This window comes from Ahaetulla prasina, chromosome 8 (assembly GCF_028640845.1).
Source record: "Ahaetulla prasina isolate Xishuangbanna chromosome 8, ASM2864084v1, whole genome shotgun sequence".
In the NCBI taxonomy this organism is placed as follows: Eukaryota; Metazoa; Chordata; class Lepidosauria; order Squamata; family Colubridae; genus Ahaetulla; species Ahaetulla prasina.
In genome coordinates this window covers 49,024,553-49,052,485 of record NC_080546.1, presented here as the reverse complement: position 1 = coordinate 49,052,485, position 27,933 = coordinate 49,024,553, and the positions used below count along the sequence as shown (strand labels likewise).

The following is a 27,933-nucleotide window of genomic DNA, read 5'->3' as shown; positions in this document are numbered from 1 at the left end:
TTAATTAAATAGAGAAATATAATGATTCCTCTTAAGTATATTTCTCCTCTGGCCCATTTAAGATTCAATCATGGTCTAGTAGCCACACTAAAACTCATTTTGGGATTGTATGCATTTGATTTATCTGTATATCATAGATACATGCAAATAAAGCTATGATACAAGCTGTTCTAAATCTAGTATAATAAAGTGGGACTAAAATTCAGATAGAAGTAGAAGTATCTTTTGAAGATCAGTACAGTGAAATAATGTTCTCTGAGGACTATCAAAAGTTTTAAGTTCAAATTTTAAAAAAATATTTTTTATTTGCTTGCTATCGTCTCTTGCACCTGGGAGAAAAACATTTTGTGTGTTATTGCAACACCAGGGGGCTCCAGGTTTCATGCTACATCATTTGGGACTATAGAAAATTGCTCAGTTTGGCCTCCCTTTCCATCTTAAGGGTGAAAATGATAGTATCACTTCAAGCTAAGAGGAATGAGAATGGAGTATGATAAAGTTTCCCAACTTTTTTCTTGTGGAAAAAATAGTTATTCTACAAGCACCTTGAGTAGAAAATCCTATTGCAATTATTATATTATTCCTCTAATAGTATTACAGGTTTCCTCTAATAGATGGGCACCAATAAGATTGAAGAAAATGAGAAATAAGTTGATTATTTCATTGTGCTCAACTAAGCCTTCATTTGTCTAAGTTTGTAATTTTGAAAGGGGGATAATCTACTGCTAATTCAATGGAGAGTTCGTAGGTTCTGATAGAACCACCACCCACCCCAGAGAAGGGTAGAGCAGAACCAGCAGAACCCTTTGCAGCTTGTAAATGTTCTAAAAGAAGAATAGGGCAAATCTGTTTGAGGGTGAGAAGGTCTGATTTATAATTTCCTTTTTAAACCAAACAGGCAACTTTCCACTGAGCAAGCAGTTTTGCAAGAATCTTTAGAGAAAGAATCCAAGGTAAATAAACGCCTATCGATGGAAAATGAGGAACTTTTGTGGAAGCTACACAATGGGGATCTTTGCAGTCCAAGAAAACTTTCCCCTGGTACTCCACCAATGGCCTTTCAGTCACCAAGAAATTCCAGCTCTTTCTCCAGCCCCAATGTGTCGCCCAGATGACACCACTATGAAGAGACACTCTCCGTTCAAGCATTTCCTTCAAACTCTGCAGAACTGAAAACATGGATTGAGGGAGCAAAAAGCTATAAAAACGCAGATGTGCTTCACTGTGTCTGAAATACAACTGGAAAGAACTGCATTGAGAAATATCTATAACATGTTCGAGGTTCTTCAGGAGCAGGAAACCCAATGGTGGTCCTCCTTGTTAAAGAAAAAGGACTTCAGAAATAACTTCTACAAAAGTTGTTGCACAAAGCACTTAAAGAGCAAGAAATATCTTGTTCACTTTTGCCTTTTTCACCTAACTCTAGGGAAAAATTGCTCAGGGGCTTATAAATAAATAATTGCAACCTTTAATACGTTCCTCATTATAGATATGTTCTTGAGACTCTGGGTGGGTATAAATGACTTAGATGCAGCATACCACCTTTGCCATGTATATGATAGAGGATAAACACAGAAGAAATTAGGGTCATCTTATTCATGAATAAAATTTTCTCATTATGCATGTTTTATCAATGTTTTTTCCCCCCTTTCTTGGGACTAAAGAAAAATTGCCACTTGTACTATATGTTCTCCAATATCTCTGTACTTCAGTTTAGTAAATGATTGACAGGAGATGCTGTTCCTGTTTGGTTGTCTACCTGTTTCATTGTGGAATGTAATTAGTCTGGTCATCTCCTTTCCAGGCATAATTACATTGTCCAAAATATTATTTTTCATCTTCTCCAGATATATGTCAGAATTAAATTGTTTTCCTCTAGCTATATTCTTTAGCCTTTACAAAAAACGCACATCAGCATAGTAGAGAATTCAAACATACATACAAACATTTAGTATCAGTATCTACAGGGTCTTATCTGACTCAAAATAGCAGTGCTTCAGAGCACAGGAAGAAAACAATGCAGATGTGCTTATTTTAAAAGGAGCAAGAGGCTATAGAAATGTACCGTGTTGCTTTGTAATATACTGAACTGATAATTTATCAATGTGCACTTTATTCAGTAAATGCTATAAGGAGCAATCTATTCATTACATTCATCAGTAACAGACTTATTAACATTTTCCCATTGACTGCAGAATTCATTACCATTGGTTTCATTTGATAGGTTTTCTTTGACCACCTTGAATTAAACAAAATCTGATTGTTTTATAATAGAAAGATACTTATCTCTTCGGTAGTGTTTAATTCTGCATTGCAAATTTAAAAACAGCATAGTGCATGTCTGCTCTTGTTAATGACCTGTTCAGTGTTTATTTTTCTGAGATTTAAAATCTCTTATTTGTTCAAATGAGCTCTAATACAATTAAAAATTGTCTCTGCTTTCTAATATAGGTGGGATTTTTAAATCCTATGGTTTGGTCTGTTATCATTAATACAACCCAACAATGAACTGATATCTCTTTGTTATTTAGTGATTAACTGTTAGTTGGCAATGATCTTTCGAGCTATCTTTTGTCCCTTTCATAAAATTAAAGAAGGGGACCTTGAATAACCTTCTATAAACAGGGAGAACAAAATGTCAAATTAGATATTTCTTTAGAAAGCAAAATGTTGGCTTGAAGGGGGAAAGATTTTAGTTATTCTTTAATTATGGAAGCATATTATATTTGGTAATATGAAAAATTAAAGGATAAAATATTTTAATTCTGCATTGTGTATGGAATATTTTACTTGCCCAAACCCATTTAAGGAACAGTACATGCTGTTGTAGCTAGAGATGCCAGCACTTCTAAATAAACTGTTGTCCAGAGACTGATTTGTATAACCATGAACATTTGCTGTAGGCTGAAATTTGGCTTAGAAATATGTCTTGAAGCAATCTATTTCTTTAGTAAGGTCATATTTGATCACATGTATTGAGTGTTGAAAATTTAAATAAATTTTTTACTGCTTTAAAACTCTTGCCTTTATAAGTGTAAGCAAATCTCTGAAGCCAAAGTAATATAAATGCTAACATAGAGTATGTTATGTACAGGAGAAGCCTTCCTTCCAAGTTGTGAGTCATTTAAACCGAAGTGGTTTCTATTTAGACTGGGCTTAGAGTTACAAACATCAAAACAGTAATTTTCATACTTCAGAAAGCCCTTGAAAAAAATGCCTTAATTTAGCAGACATTATGCAGTTGATTTCTCTGGTGTAATGAAAAACTATATCCCATAACATTATATATGTTGATATATCTTCCAAGATTCCCAAGCATCTTGATTTTCCAAGAATTCCCAAGACTAGGGAAAAGAACATCAAGCTTTATTATAAATTTTCACTTAGTGGAGTTGCTATATTTCAATTTGCATTTCAGTTAAGTTATAAGTTAACTACCAGAACAATGCATAAACTGATGAAAACATGCAAGAATCAGATGAGTTTCAAAAGGAGTAGAATTGCAACTTCTCTGCAGGTTCATCTGATCCCTTTATACGTGTGAGAGGAAATATAAGCACACAAACTATATGATCGTGGAGGCCATCTTGCAACCTTCTCCCAATTATTTGGATTTTAGCATTGATCTCATGCATCTAATCTTGGCTCTGAGATCTGGATCTTCAAGGACCATTGAGAACCAGGCATAGTGGAGAAGATCATATACGCAATCCATCAGAATAGAACTGGAAAGAACCTTGGAGGTCTTCTAGTCCATTTATTTTAGTAATAAATGGCATCCAAGTCAAGATGAGATGGCAGCGTTGTGACATAGCTTGGGGATATATATTGGGTCATAGATCCCCATCTATTGTGTATGGATAGTAGTTTCTACAGATAAATATCCCATATCAGATTAGAGGATTATAACTTGTAGATATAAAATGTTTGCCTTTTGTTGCTACAAAGGCTTATATGGAGAAGTGCATATGAGAGAAAGTGTTTTAAATTGCTGATTAAAAATAAAATAATGAACGGTATGAAAATGACTGCAAACACCAGTGCTGAAAAGTGCAGATTCCTTACAAGACAAGATTTGTAAGAATTTGTTTACCAGTTGAATTTTAACCCTTTTATTAGGCCTAGATAGTTCCAAATTCTCTCTTATTTTCCTTTGTCATTTCTCCTCCTTTATTTACTTTCTTAGTTCAGCTTTTCCTTCTTCTTGCCTCACCTTCACCTCTCCCTGATTTTTTTTCTCCTTTGCTTTTTCTGTGGAAGAAAGGAGAGAAGGAAGGAAAGAATATATGGATATACTTAAGGGAAACAGATTAAGAGTAGTCCTTAATTTAGGATACAAGCTGATCACTTTGATCAGGATATGGAACAGCCAGTGTAGTTGTTTGCATGCTTTCATCTTGTCTATAAGGACAACAGATCCCCTTCTTTATTTCATAAAGTATATACACTTTTCATGAATCTGAATGTTAATTGCATTTTAATTATGCATATAATCAACATGCCATTGGACTTTCATGAACACAGGGCAGAATGGAATGCTTTTACCTTTATTATGTGCATGGCCCATTAATATGAAGAAATGCCACTGCAGTAGATTGTAGAAGATGTGGGGAGGGATGTAATTGGGATTTTTAAAAAAGGGGTTTAAATGAGGTTTTAAATTTGTATTTAAAAGTTAGAGCATCAATTGAATTTAACTATCTATTCTTTTAGCTGTTTTTTTATCTATTATATGTTTTCTGTTGTTTTTTGACTGTGAACCGCCCTGAGTCCTTCGGGAGATGGGCGGTATACAAATATAATAATATAATAAATAAATAGGTTCACCATCACCGCTATAGAGCTTCCCCAAAACAACTGGGCCTTAATGGCCCCAAATACCAGAAGAATTAATTGACAAGGATTGTAAAAGGGGGCATATCATTGAGATAGCTTGGGAGATGGATGCATCAATCTAAAAAAAAAAAAAACCACAGTAGGAAACTCTGAACAGAAAATATATAATGCAATCTGTGATTATCAAAGCTTTGACGGTGCCTGTTCCATGAGATTCTTGAACCATTATCAAGGATTTAAACAAATTCTCTTACATTGCAGTCTATTACATACCTGACAGGAAAATAAAATAAAGCTTACTTTTTATAGACTTATAAAGCGGCACTATTTATCTTCTATGAAGATTAGAGCAAAATTATTTGATCATAGGCACATCCACATCTCTGTGTATGATTAAATCTAATACAGTTCTAATTTTTATAGAATTTAGAAAAAGATCTAAAAATGCCATGCTATCTCCAAGGGAGGAACAGAGAGTTAAAAGCTGTATCACACCATTCACCATAATTTCAGCAAGAATGTCAGATTACATCATAATCTGTAAACACCAATTGCTCTGAAACTTGAAAAACAGTTTATTCAATATATAATGTTTTAAAAAACCACATCAGTTGAAATGCTACTACCTAAAGCATCAAGTCCATCCAACAAGATCTGTTAAATTATATGTTATGACTTCAACATAAAATATAAAAGCTGTTTTAGGTAAGAACAAATTCTGCTTGGGAATAGGTAGCAATGGATACATAATATATATTTTGATAAGGAAATAAACTATTAAGAAACGTGTTCTTGATTGATAAACCTTACAGGTGTGTACTTGCTTGCTTTTCTTGCAAGCAAGCATAAAGAACATAACTAAAATATTGCATACTCATACTATATTATCATCTAAGAATAATTCTCCAAATTACTGTTGGAGAAAAAGGTTTGAATATGTATCATTCATACGTAGACACAAATATGACATTATTCTCTTAGGTTCAGTGTTTTGTAGTGATATATTATTGTGTAAACCTTTACAACACGCTCTGTAAAGTAGGCCAGCATTTCTATTGTGAAAATACGGCAAGAGCTATGCAAAGGCGGAGGCCCAATGGTGACATCTCTAAAGCAACCTAGGGAGTGAACAATAGAAACAAACTCTGAACCATACATTTCCTTCCTGCAGCAAAGTTTTGAAATGTTTGTACTGTACTGGTTTCCAGTCTCTTTTATATTTATATGCTCAGTTTTAATTTATATAAAATTCAATATATTATGATTTTAGTCCCATGCATTTCCAGTTCCAGTTCCAAAGCTGGTCAGAAACTAGACAGTCTATTTCTTGTTCCATCTGCCTGCAGACTTCAGATTAGTTCAACCTGAGTAGCTACTGTGGTTTGTCCTCGAAGATTATGAGCAACGCATACATAGTTTCCAGCATCAATGGTTTCCAGATCTTCAACAGTAATAATGCTCTCAGAGAGTCTTGTAGTATGACCAGCTCCTCTATCAATCAGCCTCCAAGAGTCTTGGATATTTACTGGTCTTTTATACTAAAAAGATGAAAACAACACATTACATGGGGTAGAATTCTGCAAAAAAACCCACAAACCACCTCTTTTGATTTGCAAACTTTATTTTCTACTAATCTAAAACATACACTGTAGCTTTAATCTATATTACAACCAATAAAAGAGTCAAGTTAAGGCAGATGATTTGACAAATGTCTTCTTATTTATTTATGTTCTTTTTATTTTTTAAATAATTCATATTAGGCTTCAGATTTGGGAGAAATGCATGAAACAGTTTAAGACTGAGCTCCCTTGCATTCCTGCCAGATAGACTGCTTAATTTAGAATGTCAGTATTCAAGTTTGCATCTCTTGATTTTTACATGATTTTCTGTAAATATTTTAAGTCCAACAGCTGTCTTTCTGTAAGGAGTAAGAAATTAGATTATAATAATTGTTCTATTGTTTCTTCTTTGCAGACTCCACACATTCAGGCAGGAAGTCTAAAGAGAAGCTGTACTTCTTTGCTCAAACGTAATTACAGGTAGTCCGCACTTAGACATCACAACTGGGACCAGCAGCTCTGTCATTAAAGTGATGGCTAAATTGGAAATCAAATATCCTTGACTCTGCTTTCCTTTTCCCCATTTTCCTGTCCTTTGGAATGCTCACATAGGTGCTGGCATAGCAAGCTCACAGTAGTTGCCTTTAACTGGCAAGACTAATCAGTTTCATACCTTTTTTTTTTTTTTGCCCTTTAACCATGCTTTGTCTTCCCTCCCCCTACTACCAGGGGTGAAATGCTCCTGGATCGGACGGAATCGCGCGATCCGGTAGCGATGGCGGCTGCTGGTTTGAAGGACCGGTAGCAAAAATCCTTGGTCCTGCCTCTGCTGAGCCGCACCATCTGCAGAGGTTTTTTTTTTTTTACTTTTAAAAGCCGGTTTTGCTTCAGCTGAAACAGGCCTTTAAAAGTAAAAAACAGCAGAACCTTACTTGTACTCTTACTTGTAGAAAACATGTTTTCTACAAGTAAAAGTAGAGATTCTAAGGCACTTACCTGATTACTGATGAACGCATGGCTCTCTTTCCAGCCGGAAAGCAGTTTCAGTTTCAGCCAGACAGAATCAATCGCTCAGCTAATCTATTTCCTCTGTGATCAACTGGCTGGCTTTGCCAACTCTGGGATTTGAAATCCCAACTCTGGGATTTGAAGTCCACAATAAAATAAAATAAAATAAAATAAAATAAAATAATAAAATAAAATATTTGTGCAGCTTTCTGAGATTTGGTGTGTTTCTGTAGTGTTTCACTCTAACTACATAAACACACAAAATCTCAGAAAGCTGTATGTGGCATATTGTGTGTGTGTGTGTGTTAGTTGTGTGTGTGTGTAAAGTGTGAAAGTTGGTTTTTGAGCTTTTTGTGGCTGTGTGAAGTGTGAAGTGCAGCTGCTTTTACATTGTGTGTGAGTCAGTTGTGTTGTGTTGTGTTGTGTGTGTCTAAAGTGTGAAAGTTGGTTTTTGAGCTTTTTGTGGCTATGTGAAGTGTGAAGTGCAGCTGCTTTTACATTGTGTGTGAGTCAGTTGTGTTGTCTTGTGTGTGTGTAAAGTGTGAAAGTTGGTTTTTGGTACCTCTTATTGTTTTTTTATACTTTGTTTATTATTTTTATTATTTATTGTTATTGGCCATGCCCACCAAGCCATCTGACCACCAAGCCACACCCACCAATTAAGCCATGCCCACAGAACCGGTAGGGAACATTTTTAGATTTCACCCCTGCCTACTACCACCCAATATTGCCCTTGGAATGCTCATTCTGTGCTGGGATAATTAGCAAGAAGGAAGGAAATTAATATTTGTATTTATATTCATTGAAGAGGAAGGGATTACAAGAAAGTAAACAGGCACACAAAGAGGAATACATATCAAAAGTAATGTGACAGCACCAGGAGCCCCAAACCTACTATGCAAAAAAAAGCAAGCCAAGTTTATTCCCCATTTTGTGCCTCCTTACTCTCTTGTAATCCTTTCGTCTCCAAACTCTCTATTCTGTAAGAGAAGATAGAAGTGGATCAGTCACGGGAGAGTTTTCCTACAGAAATTGCTAGGTGTTGTTTTTTTTCTCCCCACCCTCATGCAGAATATAGAGATTGCTTAAACAAGTAAGGAGCTAAAAAAAACAATCAATCTCTGTAGGTAAACTCTCCTGTGCCTGGCCTGTTTTTTTTCTCTCCCCACCACCTCCTCACAAAGTGAAAACATTGGAGAAGAGATTGGAGTAATCAATCACACAATGGTGAATATACTGGACTATTTGCATAGAACACTTGGAGTTGATATCATCACCACATTTCTTTTGATATGTATTCACCATTGTGTGTCTCTTGCACTCTTGTCATCCCTTCTTTATTCTCTTCACTCTGTAACTGGGAGGGGAAGAAATCACAGATCAGGCAATGGACAGTGCATACTGACTGTAATAGCAATCACATGAAGGACACTGCAAAGTTTCTAAACGCAGGCAGTTTATAAAGTTATTTTTTTCAGCACCATCATAACTCTGAGTGGTCACTGAATGGGACAGCCAGTAAGCAAGGTCTACCTGCACAGCAGTGTGTATGATCTGAGATTTAATACAGCAAACTATGTAATGCAAGTGTACGTTTCCCTTCAGACAAGACTGAAGATAGCAAGCATGAGACTGTGTCTGTTCCCTTTTCCCACGTCGCCCAACAACCATACAATCATTTATCCCATCACAGATCTCTTTTGAAGTGGCTACAAGGCCTTATATTGCTTTTGTTGGAGTTAGATACTTAAATTAGACTTTAGCTGTGTGTTTCAAGGAGTTTAGATCTGAAATCAATTACCAATGAAAAATCCCCATGTATTTTATAGAATGCAATGATTTGACGTATGCCATTCTTACCAAAGATCTCAATTCTTTACATGATGATTTGATATGCAGGCCAGTTAGTTGCGTTAACATTACAAACTCTGTATTTATTTATTCGTATTCTGCCCTTATTATTTTTACAGATAATTCAAGATAGTGAACATATCCAACATACCTTCCTCCTCCTATTTTTACCCACAGCAACAAACCTGTGAGATGGTTTGGGCTGAGAGAGAGTGACTGTCTCAAGGTCACCCAACTGGCTTCCATGGCTAAGACAATACTTGAACTCACGGACGCCTGTTTTTTAGTGTGATCGGTTCATTTTCATCACAACTGCCTTACAACAGTGTCATTTAATGAAGAATAACATGCAAAAGAATTGACTTAAGTAATTAAAAAATCCCTAGAAAAAATATATATGTAACTCATATATTGAACTGCTTTATGAGCTTGGTTGCTTTCTTGCAGACATGTCATTATCCAATTAGATAACATCAGTGCTACAAGCCGATTAAATATCAGCAACAAAGCAATCAAATTCAGACAGCACTAAGGATTCCACAATAAATATGCAATATTTTATGTTACTATTTTTTTTTTGTTGGCAAAGAAACCTTTTTCTGTAAGAAAATAATTGTTGGGGAATTTCAAAGATAATTTCTAGCAAGACTTCTTAGTTATAAAACACTTGCAAAATCTAATTTTGCATAATCTAATTTTGACTGCCAATTCTGTAAATCAGTTGCAATCTTGTGCTTATCTGTGCCCTTCCCTCCCTTCTAAGCTTATCTAAAACAGGGTAACCAATTTGTTTATCATCTTGTACTAAATAATCTATCTAAATAAGCTTAGAGTAATGGAAACATAGGTTAATATTTAACCTTATCTGTATCTGATAAAATGGTTGAAATCTCTTGTAGCAATTGAATATATTTCTGTAGCTAATAGCTTTGTTCCACAATTATCTAAAATTCTTCCGCATAGTAATACACATATAATGTTTCAGTTTAGACCTCAAGAAATATGCAAGGAAAACAAAACCTACGGTACATACTTCTTGCCCTGGATATATCCAATTAAATTCCACTTCTACATCTGGCTGCCCCAAAACTGTGCACAAAACATTAACGTCACTGCCGCCCTGTAATTTATTGGATGATGCTTTGATTGTAGTTGAAGGAGGTCCATAAGGAACTAATTCAAAGCAAAAGATAAGATTAAAATGAAAAGAAGAAAAGTAAAGTGAGGTTGCTTTGAAGGTGGCCCCATTATATTCACATAGATTAAAAATTGGGTTTCACAAGACAAGAATGGAACAACCTAAATGTATTTTCAATTATTACCTTCCTACCTTGTGCATAAAAAGATTATTAGAATTTGAAAAGGTGACTGTTGGTTCACCAATCTAGTAAACAGTTCTGGAATTTTAATAATCCTTCTTTCAGGACTGGTTATACAGGTAGTCCTTGAGTTACACCCATCCGTTCAGTGACCTTTCAAAGTTGCAACAACACTGATCAAGAAGGACTTATGACCGGTGCTTTGAGTTCTGGCCCTCACAAGCATTCTCACAACTATGTGATCATGATTTCTGATATTCCCTGCTGGCTTCCCACAAAGTCAATGGGAAAGTTGGAAGGAATTTGGAGCTGAGGTCATATAAGGTTCTTGCTTAAAGACAAACATGGTTAAGATAGCAATTAGGACTTCCAGAACTACCATTACTAAGTTATACAATTGCATGACATCATGCTTCATGACCATGTTGCTTAATGGTGACAATTCCGGTCCCAATTGCTGTTATAAGTAGGGGACTACCTTTACTGAGCTATACTACTGGGGGTACTTAGACAACAAACAAAGGAATTCTGTGCATGACCCTCTTTAAAATAGCCGTTATTTACTCTGACTCTCCAATTTTCCATCATATCCCTTTTCTTCCCCTAAAGAATACCTCTGTATATAAATTACAGACCTATACAAAGCATGTTTCAAAAGATGATTGCTTTAAGGACTGTTACAGCAGACGTGTGCTATACATAAAAAATAAAAGCCTAGTGAGTGGACAGACGTCAGAGTAGGCACATAACTCTTCCAAGGGTGGCTTCTTTAAATTTCAAAAGGTGCTTCATTTACATGAAGATGCTTTGCAAAACATCTCTATTGGAAGCTTTGCACAACCCTTGTATATCATGCTCATTTCTCAAGACCACACCATTGGATCTAATGAAGTGAATTGGGAATTACAAATGCTTATGCAATAACAAAGCTTATGTCAGATCTGGAAGCCATCTTTTACATGTGGGCCTTCAGGCCTGCCACATCTTCTTTTGTGGGAAAATGGGAGTAGGGATTGCATAGAGTGTAGGTGATATGTAATCAAAATAACATTCCTTTCTCAGAGAGTCAAGGACGTAGTGCCCTGGCACCTGTAGTAGGATGACTGGGAGGTGTCTTCAGTTTGGACAGTGAATGATTGGACCATGCGATGGACATGAGGGTGCTGGGCAGGGACTTGAACTTTCACTTGGGAGGGGAAAATCTGGAAGCTTTCAGATTCAGGTTTTCCCAGATGCGCCAATAAAAAGTAACTTTGAGGAAATCCAAGCCTTGGAGTTTTCTTTCGTTGGGGGTGTTATTGGAACCCCGACAGCTTAATTGGCAATAGGTCATAAAATTACTTCTTAAGGGCATAATCCAATGAGCCTAATTTCTTATCACTTTTTTGACTAACAAATTTCTTTCAAAGGCTTAAATTTTGTTAGTTGGAGAAGGTGCTACCACAGGACTCCTCGCTTTTATTTTGTGCCATAATCTAACATGGGTCTCTTTCTGCCATGTCTACAGCAAGAGCTATTGTTAATATAAGTTTGATGGGCGAAACTGTGTCCTGGCTTGTAATAAATAGATATTCTCCTATGTACCTTGGAATCTCTGCTTTGTACCTTGGAATCTCAAAATTACACTGTTATTTGGTGGCAGACCTCCAAAACATGGCACCTCTGATTTCCTGTGTTTTCCGCAAGAAAATTAAAATAGGAACTCAGAGAAACTATCAAAATGAGTCTACCCATTTGCATGATATACAGTAATTCCATTATTTTAATTCCTTGTGGCCCCATCAAGCCACAAAGTGTGATTTCTTCAACTGAATAACATTGAAACTATTCTACTGCACACCAAGTCTCTTGGAATTAACTTACCTTCCACATAAAGCAATTGGTATTTGATAGAAATCTGAGGTGTCCCCCGTGATTCAGCTCTGCAGTAAACTACTCCTCTCTGATCAGAGGTTGGATGTTGGTAGATGAACCCCTTCTTGGCATCATAGACAATGTTGGTTCCATCCACTTTGATCTCTTCTGCTGGAAACTCTTGGTGCAGAGTTACTTTTGCTGATGGGTTGGTGACTCGGCAAGGAATCACAGCAGGTTTATCTGGGCTGAGGTAGACTACTTCAAAATAGCTGGGAGCAGGAACAAAGAACTCTTCTTTATCTGTAGAAAGAAGCAATCCAAGGTATGTTTGTATGTTTGTGTGTGGATGGGGGTTGGTGTGTGGATGGATGGGTGATAGATAGATAGATAGATAGATAGATAGATAGATAGATAGATAGATAGATAGATTATATAGTGTATGATAGATAGATAAGAGATAGTTACAGGGGTGGGATTCAGCCGGTTCAGACTGGTTTGAGAGAACCGGATGCTAATTTTACATCTGGTTCACCAAACTAGTGGTTGCAAGGACTGGCTGGTCCTGCCCACCTCGTCCTGCCCCTCCCAGGAGTCTCCACGCAGCCCTTTTTGGATGCCAGGTAAATGCAGGGCCCGTGCAGAGGCTCTGGGAGTGTGAAAAATGGGCCTGTTGGAAGTTCCAGAAGTCTGGAAACGGGCCTGTTTCCAGTTTTCAGAGGGTCTCCAGAGCCCAGGGAAGGCCGTTTTCACCCTCCCTGAGGCTTGAGGAAAGCCTCTGGAGCTTGGGGAGGGTAAAAATGCCTTCCTGTCGTGGTGCAGGACGCCGAGTAGGCCACACGCACTATGGCCACGCCCATCCAGCAACTGGGCAGAGAATCAGTTGATAAAAGTTTTGAACCCTACTCCCAGATAGTTAATTAGTTAGTTATGAGAGAGAGAGAGAGAGAGAGAGAGAGAGAGAGAGAGAGAGGGAGGGGGGGAGGGAGGGGCAACTCAGCTCTAATTTCTCCATAAGAAAATAATTACTATACAATTCTGGATTTTATTAACAATAAACGTCTAGTAATATTTAATAATATCTTTCTTTAAAAGGTTAGTTTGTTCTATTATATTCCCCATAGCTACCTATGGTTGTGAAAGGTGGACAGGAAGAAAACTGACTCGTCTGAGATGTGCTGGAGTATGCTGGAGAAGGCTGCTGCATATTCCTTGGACAGCAAATGTGACTCACAAGCAAGGACTGGAGCGCGTAATATCAGACATGTCAATATAAGTCAAAATCATGAAACTACATCTCACTTACTTTGGAATTCACTGGAGAAAACAATTATGTTTAGAAAAGTTAACAATAAAAGAAAACCACATTGTCAAAGAACATGGTGGCTGGACACTATCAAACCTGACACCAATCACAGCATAGTAAAACTCAAAGAAATAATGCAAGCTCAAAAGATTTGGAGAGACTTGGCCCATAGAATCGCCAAGAGTAAAACTTGACTGAATGGATAACATCTTCATCACAAACACTTAGGCAAGAAAAACCAAATGAACAGGTATAGAAATAGGTAGTACCTAGTTCAACAGCAGTAACTGTAACAGGGTTCTAGAACTCCTAGTGGACAATCACTTAAATATGAGCCAGCAGCGTGTCAGAGCTGCAAAAGTAGGCCAATGTAGTCCTAGACTACATTAACAGAAGGATTATATCAAGACCATGTGAAGCAGTGACAGGAAAGTTCTCCTTAAATTTGTACTGCACTGTTAAGACCGCATTTGGAATACTGCATCCAGATTTGGTCACCACAGTACAAAAAAGATGTTAAGAACTCTAGAAATAGCGCAGAGAAGAGCAACAAAGATGATTAGGGGACTGGAGGCTAAACTGTACAATGAATGGCTGCAGGAACTGAGAATAGTCTAACGAAGAGGAGGTCTGGGGTGAAATGATAGCAGTCTTCTAATATTTGAGGGGATATCATAGAGAGGAAAGGATCAACCTATTCTCCAAAGCACCAGAGAGTGATTCAAGAAGTAGAGGATGAAAATTTAATGAACAGATTTTCTATGACAATTGGAATTGTTTTTCTCTGGATGCATATGATCTTCTCTAGTTTTTAAGATTGTTCTTAGTAATTTTAATGGTTAATACTGCCCAGAGTCTATATATTTATATAAATATATAGACTCTGGGCAGTATTAAACATTAAATTTGAGGATTAAATCTAAATTAAATCAAATTAAATCTGAGGATACAGCAAAATTTTCAAAGATATCCTAAACAAAAGCATTTCTAATTTAGCGACCAACCATGGGCAAAATGCCTGTTATATCTCAGGGACATAAAAAGTGTACTACTTTCAAATTCAAAGGCAACTTTCAGGCTTGATCTGCTTGCAAGAATAGTCTGCCAGCTGTTATGTTTTGTCTGGTCCTTGATAAATCTTGTTTTGCCGTCTTAGACAAGAGGGAAGAGGGGTGTATGTGTGTGTGTGCAAGCGTGCGTGCATGCGCACTTTCGTGTGTACGCATGCACAAACACATGCAAGAATATAGTAACCTACAACAAGTTTTTTAACCAATGGGACATCAGTTCTTCAAGTTTATTGATCTAAAAGATCTAAAAGATAATGCAATAGTGTTGAAAGAAATAGGCTTTAGTGATGCCTTGCAAATCATAGTAACAACTCCAATGTGAGTCCTTTATTCCACATGGTTTGCTCAGAACTGCAGCTTCCCTATCAGAAGTTTTTAAAACAGCCTCATTTCAAAAACTTCATGTAATGTATCGAGTGAAAGCAGGTCAGGCTGGAAAAAGCAAACAATGAATATTTGATGAACATTTGCTGTTCGTTCTGTTTAATGTATCTGCTAAATATTTAAGGAATTGAATGAAATTTAAGATTGGTTTATATTACTTCCTAGAGGTTCTTCCAGTATTATAACAAAGAAAAAGTTAAGTGACTGAAGTTGGCCAAATCTTTTTGAGGAAATGTTGAAAGATATGTGGTTGGACTCGTTCATGCCTGGCATGGACTAATCAAATGGTTGTTTAATTGGGTAGACAAGGTGTTTTCTCTCTCTCTCCCTCCCTCTCTCCCTCCCTCTTTCTCTCTCCCTGTCCCCCTAAAACAATGTGAGCAGACTCGGATTCCTGGGGTCTACTTTGTTTTGCTTTTTGTTTTACCAGATGCCTAAGGTCCACAACCACAGCCTAGTATAAAACCCAAAGCAGTAACAAAAAATGGGATTATAAATTTGTTTTAAGCATCAAAAACGAAATTCAGAATCTTTCTATCCAAAACCCCACTCCTGCTCACTCAAGCTTTTTTTTTCAGCAGTATAATTTGGTCAAGTGAGGAAAGGAACATTTTTATGCTGCTATTGTTGGAAATCAGAAAGCATATGGTGTATATCGTCAATCCAGAGTTGCATTTTCATCATTTCTATTCATGCAATATGCCACCGGTAAGTGAGTGTACCCAAGAAAAAGGAAGCTGCAGTTTCAGCTGTGAAAACCTGAAGATAGACCAGATATCTAGAATTGGATAGATGGATATTTGAGAGGGAAAAACAGATATAATCCTGGTTTCTTTGTTAATCGTTACCAGTTTATTACCTGCAAAAAATATGTATGTTGAACCTCGTTTTGACTCATCCTTCTTACAATTGTAGCCTTTGCATAGCAGAAGCCAGCAACTATATTCACCGGTGTCTGCTGCAGTGGCATTTTCTAGGATCAGCCGACTGTACCTTTCATGTTGCTTGATGCTAGGAAAAACAGAGACAAAGGACTATTTCAGCTTCTGGCCCTGATCTTAGGTTCCTTTCTTCCTTGTTTGATTATTTTGGTTTTCCTTCTGTAACTTTAATCCACTTCTATGAATGAGTGAAAAGATGGAACAAAAATCGGCAGGAAAAGCATTTGACATTGTTAGCATTTTCACACTTTTCTTTAGGTACCAGATTTTCAGTATAAATAGGAATGGTATATTCCCACATCCCCATTTGTAGTGCTACAAATAAACCAAAATAGCTAGCATTGATTTTACATAGCATTGAAGAAAAATAGCCTACAACTATCTGAATCGGCAGAAGCTATCAGACAATTTAGCATTTGTACATTCAAGCAAGAAAGGGTAGATGACGTCAAGCAAAGACAGTAAAAAGGACATTTTTCAAAGTGCCTATTCACAACTTCTGGAAAATTGGAGTGAATTCTGCAAAGATGGCAAAAGGACAGATATAAAACTGTGGAGCAAGCTAAGCAGTAAATAATTTAATAGAAGTTAATGGGTGCATGTTTGCAGGACACAAGTGATATTCAGTAGACGATAACTACGTTAAAGAGATTCAATTGTGCCTGAGGAATTTTGATTGCATGTATTAGCAGAATCTTTTAAATATGGCTAGAATTACCTTAGATGATACAAGGTCAGCATTAACGAGTTACTACAATGTCTGAGCCTGCACGTAAGTCAAATTGCAAACATTATTAATTGGTTTTAAAAATCTAAATTTTCAGCATGTACATGGACTCGTTATTCTTTTACAAACTATGAACTGAAACATTAGATTCACTTTTTGGCATCTGATACAGATATGTTGAAATCAGCATTCTCATAATCTTCAGAAAAGAAAATGTAAAATACATGTAGAGGAAAACATTAGCCTGAATCGGCCCCTTTAAACTGACAGTTTACTTGCCATGTTACAATATCCTTTTAATCTATTTTGGTGAAGAGATGAAATACATTGGGCAGGCATATGAAATAAAAAAAAAATAAGTGTTTCCCAGGAATGAAGCAATTTGTTCTACAGAAGAGAGAGACGTTGATAGTTCAACATACACATTTTTGTTTATTCTTGAGCTTTAGTTACAAAGTATTTGATGTCATTATAGACAGTTGAAACCAGCATTCAATTGAAATACATGGCTTTTATACATGGCTGTCCAGATATGGATGGATTTTAATTTCCATCTGCAACATTTTAGCAAAGTACAAATGAAAATTGTACTTCAACATTTATTTTCAGAGCCCTCTTGTAAAAATGACAAATGCAAGAATTTCAGTTTTGTTGCACCATTTGTTCCCTTTTTCTATTGCACTGACATGTTCCAATCCTCTTTGTCTAATTCATGCAACTGTCGCCATGAATCTTTTGGATAAATGCAAAATCAATGTCTACTAAAACAAAAACTTTTTAGGAACAGATAAAGGCAATGTTTGTTTGTTTATTTATTTTATTTTATTTGTGAACAAATACAAGAAAACAAGTAACAGTGTAGACACAGACATAGACACATTAAATTTTTTTGCCACACACACACACACACACACACACACACAAAAGGATATAAATTGGCAAAACATAGCCATAAAAACATAGAATGATTACATATAATTAGGAACAGTAGGACAGGGACGGTAGGCACACTGGTGCACTTATGCACACCCTCTTAGGGATCTCTTAAGAAATATGTAAGGTCCATAGTAGACAGTTTATGGTAAAAGGTATAGAGATTAGAGAGACTAACAACAGGATCAGGTAGAGTGTTCCAGACATTTACTACTCTATTGCAAAAATCATATTTCCTACAATTAAGATCAGAGTGGATTACATTGAGTTTAAATCTATTGATGGCCTGTAACATCCTGTAACAATACCTTTTATATCATGAAACAACAATATCTATCCTTGGAAAAGATACAATAGATTAATAAATATGCCAAATGCAGCCTAAGTATTTGGCTGACTGTGCAACAAACCATAACAACAACAATAACAACAACTTAATGTTAATACACACATTCCAGAAGAAATTAATTAAAACAAATTCCTATTAAATCAATACAACTTACAACAAGACAGACAAATGTAATTCCATTCCTTTCAATTGCGGTAATCTTGGCTAATATTCACTGGATTTGTACCTTTAGTGTTTAAATCCCTCCTAGAATAATGTTCACTTTGAGACTCACTAGACCAGGTGGCTCCAACCTTGGCAACTTTAAGACTTGCTTTGCAAATTAAAACAAAGCTTTGCTTTGTTGGGGGGTTGAAGTCCACAAGTCTTAAAGTTGCCAAGGTTGGAAACCCTGTACCAGACCAGTGATCACTAGTGGTCCTTTGCTGGAAGTTCTGGCAGTTCCACCCCCAAGTAGGCATCAAGTAGGCAAAGCTGTTTAAGGTTCATTCCCTCCAGTTGAAGGCAGATTTGATTAGTATTATAGGTGAAATCTGCCATCTAGTGACCCATTATGCTATAGCTCAGTTATCAGCAAAATAAACCAGATCCTTTTGGAGATCCATTCAAAAATATTAATGATTTCTTTGCCTATAGAGATTCTTAGTCATCCAGGTCATGGTTGTCCCAAAGGTGCTTTTTCAAGAGGCAATTGGACTTTCTTGTTTTTCTTTGATGATGTTTTGCTTCTCATCCAAGAAGCTTCCTCAGATCATCAGCTGAAGAAGTTTCTTGGATGAGAAGCTAAACGTCTTTAAAGAAAAACAAGAAAGTCCAGTTGGCCTCTTGAAAAAACACCTTTGGGACAACAATTTCTTTGTTTTTGATATAATGAATATCTACACATTATTAGCGCAACACTTTTGAAAAGGGCTGCATGTTCTGGCTCATGTTTATGTTTATGTTTTTATGAAGTACAATAACTATGTTGACTAAAGCACATATATTTTGGACAAAGCTTTGCAAGACAGTAATTTCATTTACGTTAGATCTGCTTTCTGACTAATATAGCTTCAAAGAAAAAGAAACGATCAGGATAACAGGATGTTCTACTGAAAGATTTCTGTCCATGATCTTGTTGGAATCATCCTCAGTGACCACTTTTGTACTTTTAATTCTGTTAATATTGTTTATTATTGTTTTAATGTATTGTCAGCCTTCCAGACCTGAATTCGTAAAATGAGCAGCCATATATATTGGATAAATAAACAAATATACAAAAGTGTTACAAAGAGATGGTGCAAAGAGTTTTATAAAGAGACCCAGTTTAGAATTAGAATTAGATTTTTTTTTAATTGGCCAAGTGTGATTGGACACACAAGGAATTTGTCTTGGTGCATATGCTCTGTGTACATAAAAGAAAAGATACCTTCATCAAGGTACAACATTTACAACACAAATGATGGTCAATATATCAATATAAATCATAAGGATTGCCAGCAACAAAGTTACAGTCATACAGTCATAAGTGGAAAGAGATTGGTGATGGGAACTATGAGAAGATTAATAGTAGCGCAGATTTAGTAAATAGTTTGACAGTGTTGAGGGAATTATTTGTTTAGCAGAGTAATGGCCTTCGGGGAAAAACTGTTCTTGTGTCTAGTTGTTCTGTTGTGCAGTGCTCTATAGCGTCGTTTTGAGGGTAGGAGTTGAAACAGTTTATGTCCTGGATGTTTGGTTTAATGATTCAAGGCACGAGGCTATAAAGTGAGATCCTGTGAGTTGTAGTATGCCTTACCCATTAAAGCCAGAAAGAGATGGCTAATCCCTCTCTCTCAGTCCAATTCACTTTACACGGTTGTTGTTGTGCAATAAATGAGAGGAGGAAGGTGTGTTATATGTGTTTGCCACCTTCAGCTATTTGTAAAAATAATAAAGGTGGGTAAATAAATAAATAAATAGTTGTCACTATTTTCTAAAAATACTAATTTTAAGCATATATGATGCTTGTGCCGTTGTTCTTCAAAGGCTCTCATCTGCTTTAATTAGTAACAAAAATATTGATTACTGCCTCAGACCGTATTATTGAATTAAACAATTAGGCAATGAATTGGAAAATGTATTATTCCAAGAACAAACAGAACCAAAAAATTCCAGCTCCATTCTTCCTCCAGACCATGTTAATCTGGATGTTTGTAGAGTGGGTTTGCCATTTTCTAGAACATGATTGTCTGAGCTGAAAGCAGCCTGAAGTGATCAGTCTGGTATAGTCCCATTTCTTCTAGGATGCTGCTTCAGAGATTATGTTCTCCATAGAAATAACGGAGGTCCACAAGGACCTCTTTAGAGAATCCATTCTTACCTAAAATCCTTACCCACATTTTTTTCACTGTCTCTTCTATGATACTATAACTTCTGTTCTTTTAATACCTCCCATTAATAGAGTTAATTTCCCTTTGTGGTAAATGCTAGAAATAGAATAGTAAGTTTGTATTAGCTGCTATTTCAATCATACAGAAAATACTGGTTTTAGGTTGACACTCTTATTTTTACTCCCTAGTTTTTTCTCATTGTTTCTTTTTAGACTTTTATTTTTATTTTATCTCATTTTTATTTGTATTATATTTATGTTTTTATTGTATTTTATTTCCCTTATTGTCTTGCTGGTCACTGATTACAGTTACTACGGAGGGAAAAACCACTCAACCTTATAACATCTGCAGGTTCCAAAGACACAACAGAATATTCTTGAGTTGCTCAGAAAATTCCATTCTTAAAGGAATCAGTTTTACACCTTTCACCAGGACCTATGTCTGAAAACAACATTACTCATATTTGCCCTACACATCACACCTGTTATACAAAGATATACAAAGATTATACAAAGATAAACAAAGACCTGTTATACAAAGATCCATCTGTTAAAACTACTGAAGTTCGCAGATGACACAACAGTGATCAGTCTCATTTGAGAAAATGATGAATCTGCATACAGATGGGAGGTTGAACAATTAGCCTCGTGGTGTGACCGGAACAATCTGGAACTGAACACACTCAAAACCGTAGAAATGGTGGTAGACTTTAGGAGAAACCCTTCCATACTTCCACCTCTTACAATACTAGACAACACAATATCAACAGTAGAGACCTCCGAATTTCTAGGTTCTACCATAACGCAAGATCTAAAATGGACAGCTAACATCAAAAATGTCATCAAAAAAGAACAACAAAGAATGTTTTTTCTGCACCAACTCAGAAAGCTCAAACTGCCCAAGGTGCTGATTCAGTTCTACAGAGGAATTATTGAGTCTGTCATCTGCACCTCTATAACTGCCTGGTTTGGTTCTGCAACCCAACAAGATAGACACAGACTTCAGAGGATAATTAGAACTGCAGAAAAAACAGTTGCTATCAACCTGCCTTCCATTGAGGACCTATATACTGCACGAGTCAAAAAGAGGCTGTGAAAATATTTACAGATCCTGGACATAAACTGTTTCAACTTCTACCCTCAAAACAATGCTACAGAGCACTGCACACCAGAACAACTAGACACAAGAACAGTTTTCCCCCTCTGCTAAACAAATGATTCCCTCAACACTGTCAAACTATTTACTAAATCTGCACTACTATTAATCTTCTCATCATTCCCATCACCGTTCTCCTCCCACTTATGATTGTATGACTAATTTTGTTGCTTGTATCTTTACGATTTATATTGATATTGATTGTTTCCTGATTGCTTATTTGTACCTTATGACTAACATTAAGTGTTGTACCTTATGATTCTTGATGAACGTATCTTTTCTTTTATGTACACTGAGAGCGTAAATTCCTTGTGTGTCCAATAACACTTGGCCAATAAAGAATTCTATTCTAAAAAATTCTATTCTAGTCTATCTATTCAAAGTCTACTAAGAGGATTAAAACATGTCCTGCCTAATGGTTGCAAAAATAGATAGAAGATAGAAATAGGCCAGCCTACCCCAAAAATAGGATAATGGTGATTAAGAGAGAGAGGGAGGGAGGGAGAGATAATTCTTGAATCATGGTAGTTATATCATTTCTCATCATGGCTTCCTAACTTCCTTCAACAAATATTAGTTGTTACAAGTTCTTGGTTCCCTGGAATTTTTAAAGGTGCATCCGTTGCAACTGTCAGCTGAAGCCTGGCACTATTCTACATAACTGGTTCAGCAAGGTAAGAAATATATGCTCACTCATCCAGAAATAGGGGTATAGAAATGTTCTTTTCCTGTTGCTGGTCCCAACACAAACTGGTCCTCTTTCTGTTCATATTTAGAAGAGATTTTAAAATTATATGTTTCTGCTAAATTAATGTGATCATTAATTTCAACTGCATGGGCATATTTAATTCTTCAATTGCAAATCTGTGATTTGCATTAAATCATTCCTTGCCATTGGTGTGGTGCAAGAGCAATACCAAATCAATAAAAATAAATTTATCCAGTAAAATTGGTCATTAATTCTATAGTTATACAGTTAAAGCCTATATTTAATTTCCCCCCAGACTGATAGCTCACTCCTTTAAAAAGTAAAACTCTAGCCTAGCACTGATGTCCTTTACAAAACACACATGAAAAGAACATTTCCAGTTGAAATAACAACAGCTGGCTTCATATCTTAAGATAGGAATTTTCAACAAAGAGTTGCCAGCATCCATCCAGACTGGGTGGGGCCAAAACCTGATACCATTCTTTCCATTTGGAAGGCTGGACAGGCTCTCAGGGGCAAAATAGGTTCCTTAACTTGGCATATTTGTCCCACAAGTGGTTTTTTTCCCAAAAGGCAACTGGATTTTATTGGATTTTTTCATTGAAAATATTTTGCTTCTCATCCAAAAAGCTTCTTCAGTTCTGACTTGGGAGGAATTTATAGTCTGTGCAATCATCTGGTTGTTAACACTCTGAGGGTTGACAGCAGGGGTGAAATGTTCCTACGTGCATTTGGTGCATGGCGCACACTGCGCATCGTGCAGCGCACATGCGCAGTCAGCGAACCAGTAGTAAACCGGTTCATATTTCACCACTGGTTGACAGTTTATCTGTGGTCCTCAGAATCACCTGAATCAAAGAGTAATAGGGTGTGGAACTCTCCTGTCATTTCCCACAGTCAGTTAGAACTGAAGAAACTTCTTGGCTAAGAACCAAAACATTTTCAAAGAAAAAAAACTAAGAAAGTCTAGTTGCCTTTTGGAAAAGCATTTTTGGGACAACCAAGACTTAGACTGGGTGTCGGCAACCTGCGGCTCCAGAGCCGCATGTGGCTCTTTGGACCCTCTGCTGCAGCTCCCTGTCCCATCACTGGCTGGCCCTGCCCTCCCCTGTCGTGTCCCACTCCTCCGCTGATGGCCGGGTCGGGGAAGTCCGTATCAAGCGTGCCTCTGCAGCTCTGCCAAAGTCCTATCAGAGTTCTCAAGGCAGGCAGGAGACTAGGAAGTGACTTCAGCAATCCAAGTTAGACTTTGCCTGACTCAGAGAATGCCAGAAAGCAGATCCTTTATATAGGCCATGGGGTATGGCTCCATGACTCAGCACTTATCCAGGCCTGCCCCTCCCTTCTTTTTGCTGACGTCGCCTCTCAATTCTCCGGAAGTGAGGATCTCTCTAGCCTCCAACTGTTGGTAATCTGAGCTCATGACTGGCTTCACATTCTTCAGGCTCACATGCTGTGCGGGAGGGGTTTAGTTGCTCCATTTGCCTGGGCATGGTGCCAGGACTGGGGGCTGAAGGCACGTCAGGCCCTTCGTCTTGCTCGGCCTGTCCGGGCATGGTGCCAGGGCTGGGGGCTGGAGGCATGCCAGGACATTCTTCCGAACTATCAGCATTCGGCAGGAGATAAGAGGGGCCCGGCTGCGGCAGGGGGAGCGAGCAAGACACAACATCCCCTCCCAGTCACTCCTCACCTGGCCTGAGAAGGTAAGGGCAACAGCGGGGGAAAGAGAAGCAGCCGGGGCTGATTCTCCGGCGTCTCAATCTTGCTGGAGCTTCTTCCAGCCCTTGTTGGTGCTGGACGTGCTTCGGTCGCTTGGGGAGACATGCAACCTGCTCTCCACCACGAGAAATTGGTCCAACCTCGCCACGACCAATGCTGGCCTCACTAACATGAGGGCTGGCAGGGTGAGAATGGGATCCGGGAGGCATGGACAACGGAAAGGGGGATGGGCCTGCAGCACCCAGCCTCAGCTTTAAGAAGCTTAAGGCAGTGGGAAAAGAGGGGTGGCCCCGCCGAACCTCGCACACCTACCCCAGGGGTCAAGCTCTGAGAAAGCTGGAGGGTCCTTGCTAAAGACGCTCACCCATCAGCCAGTCTCCCCCTCTCTCTGTATCTCTCTCTCTCTCTCTCTCTCTATGTCTGTCTGTCTGTCTCTCTCTCTCTTTTTATCTCTCTTTCGCTGTCTCTGTGTCTCTTCTCATTCTCTTGGAAACCCCAGCGAGCTCTCCTTGGGGCTCTTCAATACTCCTTTCCTTTCTTCTTGGCAACTTTTTGAAAATCCAGGCTGGCTGAGGAATAAGCACAAGATATGCAGAGGCTTCCCTCCTCCTCTTCCTTCTCCTCTTGCGACCCCCTGGCTGGCTGTGGCAGGGCAGGGAGTGTGCACATGAGCGGGGAGACCCTCCTCAAGCAAGTGGCTGCCCACCCCCCATGTGCCTTTGCTGCGCTTTGGCTGTGCCCGACCACTCGCTTGATGAGGGTCTTCCCCTTTCATGCGCACACTCCCAGCCCCCGTACAGCCGGGGGTAGCGAGAGAAGGAGGAAGAAGAGGAGGAGAAGCCTCCACCACAGCTAGTACTTGTTCCTCAGCCAGCCCGGATTTTCAAAAAGTTGCCAAGAAGAAAGAAAAGGAGCTTCTCACTCTCTCGGAAAGCCCAGTGAGCTCTCCTTGGGGCTCTTCACTACTCTATTTCTTTCTCACATACAAAGAGAGAGAGAGAGAGAGAGAGAGAGAGAGAGAGAGAGAGAGAGAGAGAGATGGGGGGCGGGTGGAGATGGAGAGTTGGAAAGAGAGACATAGGGATACACACCCAGAGAGAGATACGGGGGAGGGAGGGAGAGAGAGAGAGAGAGAGGAAGATAAGGAGAGGGGGAGAGAGAAGGGAAGATACAGAGAGAGAGAGAGGGAGAGAGAGAGAGAGAGAGAGAGAGAAAGAAGGGTTTTGCAGTTCCTGATGTGATGTTTTTTAACAACCTGTTCTCTACCCTAACGACCTGCTGGGTAGGCGTGGCTAGAGGGGGTCACTGACTGGGTGGGAGTTAGTGTTGTGGAGTTGGCCATGCCCACCCACATTTTGTGGCTCCCAGTGTTCTTTTTTTCCTGTGAGAAACCAGTCAAAATGGCTCTTTGAGACCCCTGACCTAGATGATTGAGAATCTCCAGAGATAAGAGCACATTTGATTCCTGAAAACATTCTTCCCCCCAATAGGATTGAGCCTTCAAACTGCTAAACAGAGCTTGGTATTGCCACTGGACTGAGAAATTATATTTTCCTGTACTACAATATAAGGGGTGGGGGGGTTGTTCACGGCTGCTCTGTAATACTGAACTTTGTAATGCACCTCAATGCTTATGGTGCAGTCATCCCAATAGGAAAATCATAAATTTCTAACTTGATTTCTAACAGTCTGAGATTGCTGGAAACAAGAGGAAGCCTAAAGAATGGTGCAATTGTTTACCATTCAGCTCAAATGCTGCCTTAGGTAATAATAAAGGAGAATATTTGTAGCTCAGTGTTGAGATGAGGTCCTTGGTGCTCTCTGAGTTTGGTTGTTTTCTTGCAGATGTTTCATTACCCAAACTAGGTAACATCATCAGTGCTAGTCACTAGACATTACCTAATTTGGGTAATGAATTGTCTGCAACAACCAAGCTAGGAGAAAACCAAGGACCTCTCTCATTGCTTTACGTGAAAGGCTTTGGGATCCTTTGTTTCCCAACCAGATGTCTTCCAGATGTATTAGATTATAATTCCCACAATCCCTGGCTATCATGGCCCCTGGAGGAGGGTTGTATCTAACTATATGTGGGAGATGCTCTCTCCTAAACCAAGCAGATTTTCTCTCTCTCATGTGTTTTACCTGAACAAGACCGTCCACATTTGCCTGAAGGAATTTCAATGAAGCCTCAGGGCCATTTCATCCTCTTTTACCTGGCAAGCCTTACCTAAGCCTGGTGTCTTTAAAGGTGTCAAGATAAGGAGGGTAGCTCCATCCAATTCTATTCCCTTTGCAGCGAAGCTCTATACTTTGACCTGTTGAAAGGTTTAATGTAGCCGTGGGTTTCTGGAAGTGGCCTTTCTCCATCACTCGCGTCATTATGGAACTGGCCTTTGGGGAAGGCTCTGTGGAGTTTCTTTCTTTTAATTTGGGAGTTCTGCTTTTGACTTTTTTGTTACTCGGCTTAATCCGGTTCTCTCCAGGTTCCTTTGGGCGTTTGCTCTTTGCAGGTTGACCAACAGCTATTACAAGGAGAGGGCAGGATGAGAAAAGATAACGCAGTACATTATTAATAGGAATGTTTCTATCATTATATTTTAATATGGGTACGCTGAATGGAAGAAAAAAAATCTGATTTAAAATTTGTATGTTTTTATATGGGCCTAAACTTCAAGCAGCTTATTGTTAACCACAATTATGTCTGCCACATCAGCTAGGACTTTCAGAGACAGGCAATTTTTAATGCTGCATTGATTTCAGTTAAACGCACGCATACGAACAATTACCCCTAAAGGATAAACAGGAGAAGTAACAACATAAAAGGGTTTTCTCCCCTTGAACATGAAATTATAGCAAAAAAATACTCCACTGAGATTATAGATGTTTGGTTTAGAATGCTACACAATTAAAACTTGTGCATATAAAAATCGGAATAATTAGAATAATTTTATTTTGGTAGGAACCACCAATCAATTTTCAAGACCCCAATTCCCAATCTCAGATTTGTCGGATGTCAGATTTTCTGATTTTTTCATGCCTTGAATAGCAGGCTTCTTTTTCTTGAATTCCCTTTTCCTTCCCTATCACTTTTTCCGTTTTGTTATTACCTGAGGAGAGGGGCTCTCTTGCTTAAGTTACTTTTGTAAGCTGCAGACTTTTCTGGCTGTATTGAGGGGCTTTAAAACGATAAACAACACACCCTGGATAAGAGTTTTAAAGCGAGAGGTCCGGCATTGCCGCACAGTCTGTTTTCAACTATATCAAGGAAAAGTTTCCAAGTTCTTAAATTCTTTAATGGGGCGGAGGTTGCAGCCATCTGGCTCCATTACTTATAAGCGCAGTCCCGTGCGCGGAGCAAACCCTTCCGAAAGGATTTGGGGTCCCCTCACGGGGTCTGTGGCCAAGAGAGCCACGGGGCGCCCTTTGCTCTCTTTGCACGGTAGAAATCACCGTCTCCCCCATCCCACCCCCGTCATTTTATTTTTTTTAAATGTAAACCCTCAGGAAAGGAAGAGCCAGGGCTGCATATCGAAGGAGGAGAGCGAGTGGAACTCCGCGGGACTTACCACTCTGGAGCGTTTGCTGCAGGAGCAAAAGGCTGAGCAAGAGCCAGGGCTTCATGGCAGGAGGTGGGGGGGAAGCCTCTTCGCCGCCTGCCACGAGGGATGCAGCCGGAGCCCGCGCCTCATCCGGGACTGGGCTACGGCGGAGAGGGGGAGCAGGGAGGGGGAAACGCTCCTTCCTTTCCCGCCCCCAAGTCCCCCCCCCTCTTGACTGTCTGGCTCGTCTCCCAGGACGGGTTGAACCTCTCTTCCGACCCAGCAAGAATATTAGGGGCGCCCCCATTTCATGGGGTGGCGAG

General features: G+C 38.6%; 2 protein-coding genes across 8 annotated transcripts in view; one reads left to right on the top strand and one right to left on the bottom strand.

Annotated features, from left to right (window-relative positions):
- MTUS1 (microtubule associated scaffold protein 1) overlaps window positions 1–3,017 on the top strand; it is a 130,760-nt gene extending 127,743 nt beyond the window's left edge. For all 6 annotated transcript variants that reach the window (XM_058192597.1, XM_058192596.1, XM_058192595.1 and 3 more), the window contains one exon: window positions 899–3,017. In XM_058192597.1, the coding sequence (XP_058048580.1) occupies window positions 899–1,115 (217 nt within the window). In that variant the 3' untranslated portion in view covers window positions 1,116–3,017. The remainder of the gene's footprint in view (window positions 1–898) is intronic.
- A 2,013-nt stretch (window positions 3,018–5,030) lies between these two features.
- On the bottom strand, window positions 5,031–27,797 carry PDGFRL (platelet derived growth factor receptor like). Of its 2 annotated transcripts, none has more exons than XM_058192602.1 (6): window positions 27,638–27,797; window positions 26,299–26,593; window positions 16,047–16,198; window positions 12,437–12,730; window positions 10,288–10,427; window positions 5,031–6,374 (listed from the first exon to the last, which is right to left on the bottom strand). In XM_058192602.1, the coding sequence occupies exons 1-6, from the start codon at window positions 27,690–27,692 to the stop codon at window positions 6,186–6,188; spliced, it is 1,125 nt and encodes a 374-aa protein (XP_058048585.1). In that variant the 5' UTR covers window positions 27,693–27,797; the 3' UTR covers window positions 5,031–6,185. The 2 variants fall into 2 exon arrangements, with proteins under 2 accessions (XP_058048585.1, XP_058048586.1); XM_058192603.1 differs by lacking the exon at window positions 5,031–6,374 and adding an exon at window positions 8,662–8,760.
- Window positions 27,798–27,933: the final 136 nt, after the last annotated feature.